Raw genomic sequence first — 9,209 nt, 5'->3', positions numbered from 1 at the left:
GTCCCGCGCGGGGAGTGTCGCTGTGTCACAGCGGGGGTCGGGCTGGGAGGGAGCGCCCTGCGTCACCTGGTCCGGCCTGTCTGCTCAAGCAGGGTCGTCCTGCGTGTGAAAAATGCGTATTTTATGATTAGCTTTTAGCAAACATTAAAATGAATATTATATGTGTTGTGTTAGAAAGTGATGCTGTATTAATTCTCTTAAGTAGTGTGTTAAATATAGTTTTAGGATGCTATGTAGGATACTTTTTTTCCTAAAGAAAGGACTCGCACTGAGATAGCAGTCACAGGATACCTAAATCTCTCAGAGTAATAGGATTTATTGCTCCATTATCAGCAGAAATGAACTTCCCACCTCGCTCAGGTAGGACAACGCCGTTAGGATTAAGAGGAAGAAGCTGATGATGACCACACAGAATCCTGTGTTTGAATGGAATTTATGCATTATGTATGAAGTGTATGAATGTGCAACAAGCTATTGTTTTTAAGGGTTAATCCTCTGTTAATGAGTGTCCTTTTTCGGGCTTATGCTGCCCAGAAAAAGGTACCCGGACATCCGTAACTCTTTGTTTCTATTGTCTCATATTGTCCTAATTCAAATTGTCCAAATTATTATTACTCTAATTGTATTACTATTTTTATAACCATTTTATTACTATTAAACTTTTTAAAACTTTAAAAACAAGTGATTGGCGTTTTTCACACACCCACGTGGGGTTTGAGTAAACCCCTTAATTCTGGGGGACATGCGGGGTGGCCTTGAGCGTACCAGGAGGTGTAGCCTGCCTTTAAGCAGCAGGATTTGGCCAAAGGATCCCAAGCCAGCACAGCCTGGGAGATTTCGCAAGCTCCGTGCTCACGTGGAGCTGGACTTGGTGGTGCTGAGGGTCTGACATGGGGCTGTGGGCAGGGGGATAACCAGACCTGGAAGAGAGGTGCACTTAGGGCTCTGTCACACTACATCAGGGTGGGTCCCCCTTGAGACCCCTTTACCCAAAACACTCGCTTCGTGATGCCAGAGGTTGTACATGAGTCTGCAAAACCATTTCACCGTGCTGACCGTGCTGGCTGGGATGCCCAGGTGCCCCAGGGATCATAGGTTCTCTCTGGCACCCCAACAGAGCATTATTGGGGAAGCATTATTTGGGAAACCCCATGCTGATGATGTACCCCTGTTATGCACTGTTTTGCACGGAGCTGCACACAAAGGTCCAACGTGCTGTAGGAGGGAGCTGAGCCTTGCACCAGGGCTAGAGAAGGGGATGGGAGGGTTGGGGGTCTCCTCAGAAGAGCAGAGCACAGTGCCTCAGGCCACAGTGGCATTGCTCAGCCTTTTGGCACAGGTCTGAGTTTTCCCTCAGCAGCACCCCAGCCTTTCATCTGGAGTCTCATGCCTTCCTCCTCCTCCTCCTCCTCCCTCCCTCACATTGGGGTCTCAGCTCCACTTGCAGGACAGCCCTATGTGGAAACCAAATCCGTAAATCCCAGGGGCATTACAAAACATGCCTTGTGTAAGCCCCTTCAGCCCTGCTCTGGTTCTTAGCCCAGCCCTGCCACCTCCCCAAAATCCCCACCATGGTAAGAGCCTGGCCAAGCTCCTCTCCTGGGCTTGAGCACAGCTCCATCCTCTCCACATCTTCACGCAGCTCCCACAACCCTTGACCCAAAGAATCAAGGCTGCAAGGGCTCTCCTGCCCTGTGTAGCTTCAGCATGCTGGGGCATCCCAGAAAAGCCATTTTGCCATCCTGCTGCACCCACATGTGGACTGAGCTTTGTTTCTCCCACATCCCAGGGCTCCCCTCCCTTATGGGTGTGTGGCATCTCCAGTTCCCAGAGCTCTGAGCAGTCAATCATCACTCGAGGGCATTGTAGAAATTTTGCCTGCGTCTCTTTTTTATAAAAAGTGAAAGGGGCCTTGTATGGATGCTGGTTTGGGAGGCCCCATAGGGGAGGAACTGGAGAGCCCCAGGAGCATCCTCTGCCACAGACCCATCCCCGCAGCCAGACCCTGCCCACGCAGCCGAATTCACAGCAGGACCTTGCCAGGGTTTTTGGGGCAGGAGTTGGGGAACAGAGCTGTCCTGCTCACCCCCGGGAGCAGGCCGGGATGGCAGGCTGCCCACCCCCTGCCTCTGCCCCTGCCCCGTGCTAATGAGCGAGTTACACAACAAGGAGCTTTTATACTTTGTTAATCGGGTCCGGCATCCAGCCCGCCTCCCCACGCACGCTCCCGCTGGCCGTGGAGCCCCAGCTCCCTCCTTCCCTCTCCTCAGCTGCCTTTTGTAATGTTTTAATGGGGTTTCTTTCCTGGGCTGGGCTGACTTAATTGCAAAGCTGCAGTGAGTTGATGCCTTGTGACGGTCTAATCCCAACCCGGTGACTCTACAAAGCTTTCGTCCGGCTCCCTCGCTGCTCCACTCCGGCCTCGCCACCCCTGCTCCCACCTCAGCTCTGTGCACTCACCTGCTCAGGACACTTCAGCTCTTCCTGGTGAGTACCCAGGATATTTTTCAACTGAAAGAACTGCACTGAAGACCATCAATCTCACTCAACCTGGCACCTCCAGAGCTTGAATTGGTTTTGATGCCTATCCCTTCCCCAGGAGGTGGAGGGAAAGAGGAAACCCCTGGGAAATGGGTGAGCTGGAACCAAGCATCCCTCACACAGCCAGGGCTTGGGACTGGTGCTACAGCCAGGCAGGGGTAGGTGCTGGAGGCAGGACTGCTTTCCAATGCAGTCTGGGTGAAACACCTTGTTCTCCTCCTCGTGGATGGGAACAAGGTGTTTCACCCAGACTGCATTGGAAAGATGCTGAGAGGTTTATAGTCCAGCCTTGCAGCTGGTGGAGCAGTGAGACTTGAGAGTTTGGGGAATACTTTGGGGATGAATATTTATTTTGGTAATATTATTTATTTTGGTAGTAGAAATAAAAGGATGAGCTGGCTGCCTGGCCAAAGTTGGATGCTCACCTCTGCCAATGTGAAGGTGGTCTGAGACCACCTGGGTGAGGGCACGCTGAGATGCCCCCAGCCCAAAGAGGGAAGGCAGACTGAGAAAAACATGTGAAGGTATCAGATGATCAATACAGAGATTTTTAAGCTGCTTTTGCAAACATCCCTGGTGTTTCTCCAGGCTGCTCAGCCTCCTTGGGCAGGCAGAGATGCAGGCAGTAGGTGATGGGGCTGAGGAGGATTGGGGGTGTCCTCTGGACACCCACTTCTGCCCCTACTTGTGCAAGATGTCAGGGAATGGGGCATAAGGGAGGCCATGGACACCATTTGGATCCATGCTGATTCCTCCTTCCCTCTGCCAGTGTCCTGCTGCTGACAGAAGACAGAGGACAACATGTCTGCAGTTGTGAGTATTGTCCCCACACTGCCCCATCCTCTGCGCCTGGACCATGCCCTCCCTGCAGCACTGGCATGGGGTGCACAGGCTGCACCTCACTCCACAGTCTGTCCCTATTCCACTGCACACCCTGGGGTGCCTGTGTGGAGCCTCTCCCCTTCCCCAGAGCTCCCAGTTGGGGCAGGGAGCTGGGGGGGCTGTCTGGGGAGCCCCCACAGCCTCTCCTCCCCGCAGACGGGCACGTTCCGGATCGTGTCGGAGGAGGAGCAGGCGCTGCGCTCCAAGCTGGAGCGCCTCACCACCAAGGACCACGGGCCCGTCTTCGGGAGGTGTGAGAAGATCCCCCCACACACCCTGCAGAAGGTGAGGCAGCTGTGGGGAACGGGGGGAAGGTGCAGCTCCTGCTCCTCAGGGGCCAGAGGAGATTCTCTGCTGTCTCCTCTTGCAAAATGTCTCCAGGCTGGGGATTGAGTGACCCTGCCCTCCCTATGCTGGGATGCTGCAAGGAGCTTTACTGTCTTCCCCCAGTTTTTGGGTGCCTCCATGATCCCCCAGTGTTCACAGGGGTCTGAGGATGAGGGAAGAGATGAGAATGTTGACTCCATGTTTCAGAAGGCTTGATGTATTATTTTATGATATATATTATATTAAAATTTTACTAAAAGAATAGAAGAAAGGATTTCATCAGAAGGCTGGCTAAGAATAGAAAAAGAAGGAATTATAACAAAGGCTTGTCTCTTGGACTGAGAGTCTGAGTTAGCTGTGATTACTTATTAGAAACAACTGCATGAGATTAATTACAGATTTACTTGTTGCATTCTACAGCAGCAGATAATTATTGTTTACATTTTGTTTTTGAGGTTTCTCAGCTTCTCAGGAGGAAAAATTCTAAGGAAAGGACTTTTCATAAAAGATGTCTGTGACACCCCCGGGGTGTTTCAGCATGCGTGCCCATCACTGGGTGCCCTCTCTGCTCCCCCCCAGGCAAAGGACGAGCTGAACGAGACGGAGGAGAAGCGGGAGGTGGCGGTGAAGGCGCTGCGGGAGCTGGTGCAGGAGCGGGCGGGCGGCGAGGACGTTTGCCAGAAGGTGGCCGAGAAGGTGCAGGAGAGGGACGACTCCTTCCTGCTCCGCTTCATCCGCGCTCGCAAGTTCGATGTGCACAGAGCCTATGACCTGCTGAAAGGTGGGGAGGGCACAGAGCTATGACCTGCTGAAAGGTGGGGAGGGCACAGAGCCTATGCCTTGCTGAAAGGTGGGGAGGGGACAGAGCCTATGCCCTGCTGAAAGGTGGGGAGGCCTCCTGAGCTGTGATGCTGGATGGGAGTGAGGGTACACATCCCCCAGCAGCTCCCTGTCCTGTGCTGGTGCCTCTAGCCCAGACTGGGCTGTGCTGGCAGAGCAGGACCCTGACAGGGGAAGGGAATGAAGAGAGGGGGTAAATAGAAAAATGGGATTGAGGGGCTTGAAAGGAGCTGGGATGAGGAAGGAGATAAATGAGGGTAACACCAGGCATCCTGCAGCACCAGGACGGTCCCATTCCTTGCAAATTTACCCAAACAAAATGGAAAAAACCCTCACATTTGGTGATGCTTTTGTTCGTGCAGCCAACCCAGCTGGCTTGGGCTGCATCCCCTTGAGACCCCCATGCCCTATACATGCCCTACACTCCCCCCTCTGTACCCCTGTAAGGAGCCAGTTCTGCACCCTCCTGATGCTGCTGTGCATGGTGCCTGGGGGTCTTTTCACCCCTGGGGCATCCCTGGGGACAGGTTGGGGCGCTTGTGGCACCCTCTCCTCACACTGAGAGTGACCCATAGGGATGGAGGGGGAGCAGAAGGGCAGCCCAGAGGGTGGCTGCTGACTGGAACCTGCCTGGCTCCAGCTCTGGTCTTCTTTGTGTCAGCTTGGGGGATAATGAGTTGTAATTATCAGTGCTGGCTCTCAGACGAGCTGTTTTGTTTGCCAGCGTTTTCCCAGGATGAAATTCCTTGTTTTGTGCCTGTAGGGTGCCAAGAGAGGGTATATGGGGGGTTTCACCCAAAGAGAGAGGAAGGGGAGAAGGGAAATGAAGGGGGAAATTTCTTTATCTACTTGTTAAGGTGTTGGAGAGAAAGCAGGTGTGGGAAGCTCCTGGCAAGGGGAGGGATTGCACCAAGGATGCTGGGGCTGGTCTGCTGCTAAGCTTCTCTTTCCCCTTTTGCTGGAGGAGACCTGATCCATGTGGACCACAGGCAGAGCTTTCCACAGCTCTCAGGCTCTGACATCTCACCATCACCAGCCCATCCCGTCTCGGGCAGCTCTCCCAGCCTCCTGAGGCTGGGCAAGCAGCCAGTTTTCCCAATTTTTGCCTCTGCAGGCTACGTGAACTTCCGGCAGCAGTACCCCGAGCTGTTTGACAACCTGAGCCCCGAGGCCGTGCGCAGCACCATCGAGGCCGGCTACCCCGGCATCCTGGCCAGCAGGGACAAGTACGGCCGCGTGGTGATGCTCTTCAACATCGAGAACTGGGACTACGAGGAGATCACCTTCGATGAGGTGAGCCCAGCTCAGAGGCTGCTCACACAGCTGCGGTCCTGCTTATGGGCTTGTCCTGCTCGGCACTGTGAGCACAGCATCCTTACACACACACACACACACACTGTGAGCACAGCATCCTTACACACACACACACACTGTGAGCACAGCATCCTTACACACACACACACACACACACACACTGAGCACAGCATCCTTACACACACACACACACTGTGAGCACAGCATCCTTACACACACACACACACACACTGTGAGCACAGCATCCTTACACACACACACACACTGTGAGCACAGCATCCTTACACACACACACACACACACTGTGAGCACAGCATCCTTACACACACACACACACACACTGTGAGCACAGCATCCTTACACACACACACACACTGTGAGCACAGCATCCTTACACACACACACACACACTGTGAGCACAGCATCCTTACACACACACTGTGAGCACAGCATCCTTACACACACACACACACTGAGCACAGCATCCTTACACACACACACACACACTGAGCACAGCATCCTTACACACACACTGAGCACAGCATCCTTACACACACACACACACACTGAGCACAGCATCCTTACACACACACACTCTGAGCACAGCATCCTTACACACACACTGAGCACAGCATCCTTACACACACACACACACTGAGCACAGCATCCTTACACACACACTGAGCACAGCATCCTTACACACACACACACACACTGAACACAGCATCCTTACACACACACACACACTGAACACAGCATCCTTACAAACACACACACTGAGCACAGCATCCTTACACACACACACACACTGAACACAGCATCCTTACAAACACACACACTGAGCACAGCATCCTTACACACACACACACACACTGAGCACAGCATCCTTACACACACACTGTGAGCACAGCATCCTTACACACACACACACTGAGCACAGCATCCTTACACACAGACACACTGAGCACAGCATCCTTACACACACACACACGCACACGCACACACACACACACACACACACACACACACACACACACACGTGCATCTGACCAGCCATACAGGTGGAAGTTAATCTGTTGCCCTTTGAATTGATCCTTTGAGGGAGCCTGGGAGAGCATGGTTCACCTCAAAGGATGCAGTGCAAGATGCCAAATTCAGGCTGTGCATCCCCCAGCCCGTGTAACACGGGTTGAAGAAAGGCACCACAGCATTAAATCAGGGCCAGAGGAGGAAACTGAGGCATGGGGCATGGGAAGGGCTTCTTGACAAAGAGGTTCCAAGCATGAACCTCACAGCTTCTCACAGCTTCCTTTTCTGCTCAGCTCTGAATCTGGTCTCAGTGTATCACTGATCCACATCTGATGCTCATGATGCTTAAAAAGAATGTGGTCACCCTTTCCCTGCTCTGAAATCTGGGTGCTGGCTGTGACAAGCAGGCTGGAGTCCAACAGACCCTGGATAACACTCCATGGGACTGCTCCTGAGTACCCCTAGGGTCTGTTGCAGGTGAGACCTCATCCAAGACCCTGCCTTCTCTCCTCCCCATTAGATTCTTCGTGCCTATTGTATTATCTTGGAGAAGCTGCTGGAGAACGAAGAGACCCAGATCAATGGGTTCTGCATCATTGAGAACTTCAAGGGCTTCACCATGCAGCAGGCATCAGGGATCAAACCCTCCGAGCTCAAGAAGATGGTGGACATGCTGCAGGTGAGGTGGCAAAGTCTGCACCCAGCAGTGGCAGAGGGGACCCTGGGGAAGCAGGGAGCTCAGAGGCAGGCCTAGCAGGGTTTGGGATCGCCACCATGCTGGAACAATGAGAAAGCATTGTGGAGAGGCTGTTCCCCACCACCCTCTCCCTGCCTTGCCAGCTAATTGGCTTAACCCTGCAAAATTTTCCCCACCCCATCTCCCTGCCTTCTCATATGGCTGACCAGAAGCAGTGCTACCACTCCTTGCAGCATCCTAGGGCATGGCCTGGAGGGCTTTCCTCATGAGCCTCTCAGCCCAGCCTGGTCCAGGCTGGATGGAAACACAGGCACTCCAGGATTTCTGCCCTTGGACCAAATGCCAAAGACATTCAGCTCCTCCCAGGGAAGGTCCTTCTCATGGGGTGGGAGCAGTGAGCTGTCTGGGAGGTTCTTCAGCTCCCTGGTACTCCTGAGGTGAGGATGGTTGATCCTCTGGGTCAGAAGAGAGAAGGGAACATGGAGCAAGGAGAGCTGTGCCAGTGCTGGTGTATCCATTGCTGCCTGCTCAGATCTGGGTAAGAGCAAAGGTAAGATCACCATCTGTAACCATCTGTGTCTGGGTTTGGGATGCCAGGACTCCTTCCCAGCGCGGTTCAAGGCCGTCCACTTCATCCACCAGCCTTGGTACTTCACCACCACCTACAACGTGGTCAAACCCTTCCTGAAGAGCAAACTGCTGGAGAGGGTGAGTGTGGGAAAGGGACCTGCAGGCAAAGGCACCTCCTTGGGTGAAACAGAGCAGTTGGGAAGAGCTGTCCTGTTCCTCTGCTGAGGCTCACTCCCATCTCCCCCAGGTCTTTGTGCACGGCGAGGAGCTGGAATCCTTCTACCAGGAGATCGATGCTGACATCTTGCCAGCAGACTTTGGTGGCAACCTGCCCAAGTACGATGGCAAAGCAACTGCAGAGAAGCTCTTTGGGCCTCGCATCGAGTCTGAGGACACAGCTCTCTAAAGCAGGAGCCTCCTAAATCAGGAGCTCTCCCCTGTACCACAGCACCAGAGGTGGCCCTCTAACCCCACCACCTCCCTCCTGTAATGCTGGTTGAGTGACTGCTCGTGCTGAAGCAGCCTGGGTGTGTTGCTCCATGCCTGTCCCTCCTGTCCCCACTCCAGGCAGAGGGCTGTCCCTCCCTGGCACAGCATCCTTCCCTCTGGAGCTGGTGGAGAAAGGAGGCCACCAGCCCTCTCCCACAGCCTTTCCTGGAGCTGCGAGGGGAGGACACGAGAGTGTCTGCTCTGGGAAGGGAGGGCTACAGTGAGGGGGAAATAAAGTGTTTAAAGCAGAGCTCTGGTGCCTCATGGTGAGGAACAGGGGCACAGCTTTTTGGGTGCTGGCTGTGTTGGTGGTTCTAAGGAGATCAGGAGTGCCAGTGTTTGGCAGGAGACCCCAGTCCCCTCATCACTGACTGCATTTTGGCACCAGGACAAAGGCATTGCCCTTCTCCATCCTCCCTGCATTCCAGATCAAGTTCTTTTCTTGCCTGAGAAAGGGCCCCCAGTTCTTCCTTATCTGCTCTAACCAGGGAAGAGAAAACAGATGCAAACAAAAATCCAA

General features: G+C 53.6%; 1 protein-coding gene across 1 annotated transcript; it reads left to right on the top strand.

The window, feature by feature from the left end:
• The first annotated feature begins 2,265 nt into the window (after positions 1 to 2,265).
• RLBP1 (retinaldehyde binding protein 1) lies at positions 2,266 to 8,939 on the top strand. The gene is made up of 8 exons (XM_071440993.1): positions 2,266 to 2,487; positions 3,311 to 3,354; positions 3,580 to 3,708; positions 4,330 to 4,531; positions 5,705 to 5,883; positions 7,454 to 7,612; positions 8,228 to 8,338; positions 8,448 to 8,939. The coding sequence occupies exons 2-8, from the start codon at positions 3,343 to 3,345 to the stop codon at positions 8,604 to 8,606; spliced, it is 951 nt and encodes a 316-aa protein (XP_071297094.1). The 5' UTR covers positions 2,266 to 2,487; positions 3,311 to 3,342; the 3' UTR covers positions 8,607 to 8,939.
• The last annotated feature ends 270 nt before the right edge of the window (positions 8,940 to 9,209 follow it).

This window comes from Agelaius tricolor, unplaced genomic scaffold (assembly GCF_023055355.1).
Source record: "Agelaius tricolor isolate 1412-34295 unplaced genomic scaffold, bAgeTri1.0.p SCAF_16, whole genome shotgun sequence".
Classification (NCBI taxonomy): Eukaryota; Metazoa; Chordata; class Aves; order Passeriformes; family Icteridae; genus Agelaius; species Agelaius tricolor.
This window is presented reverse-complemented; position numbering and strand designations above follow the sequence as displayed.

Bases quoted from the DNA above. Each gene is read 5' to 3' on its own strand.
- RLBP1 (XM_071440993.1), top strand. The intron at 4,532-5,704 runs GTGGGGAGGGCA...TTGCCTCTGCAG, and splicing joins AGCCTATGACCTGCTGAAAG to GCTACGTGAACTTCCGGCAG. The intron at 7,613-8,227 runs GTGAGGTGGCAA...TTGGGATGCCAG, and splicing joins AGATGGTGGACATGCTGCAG to GACTCCTTCCCAGCGCGGTT.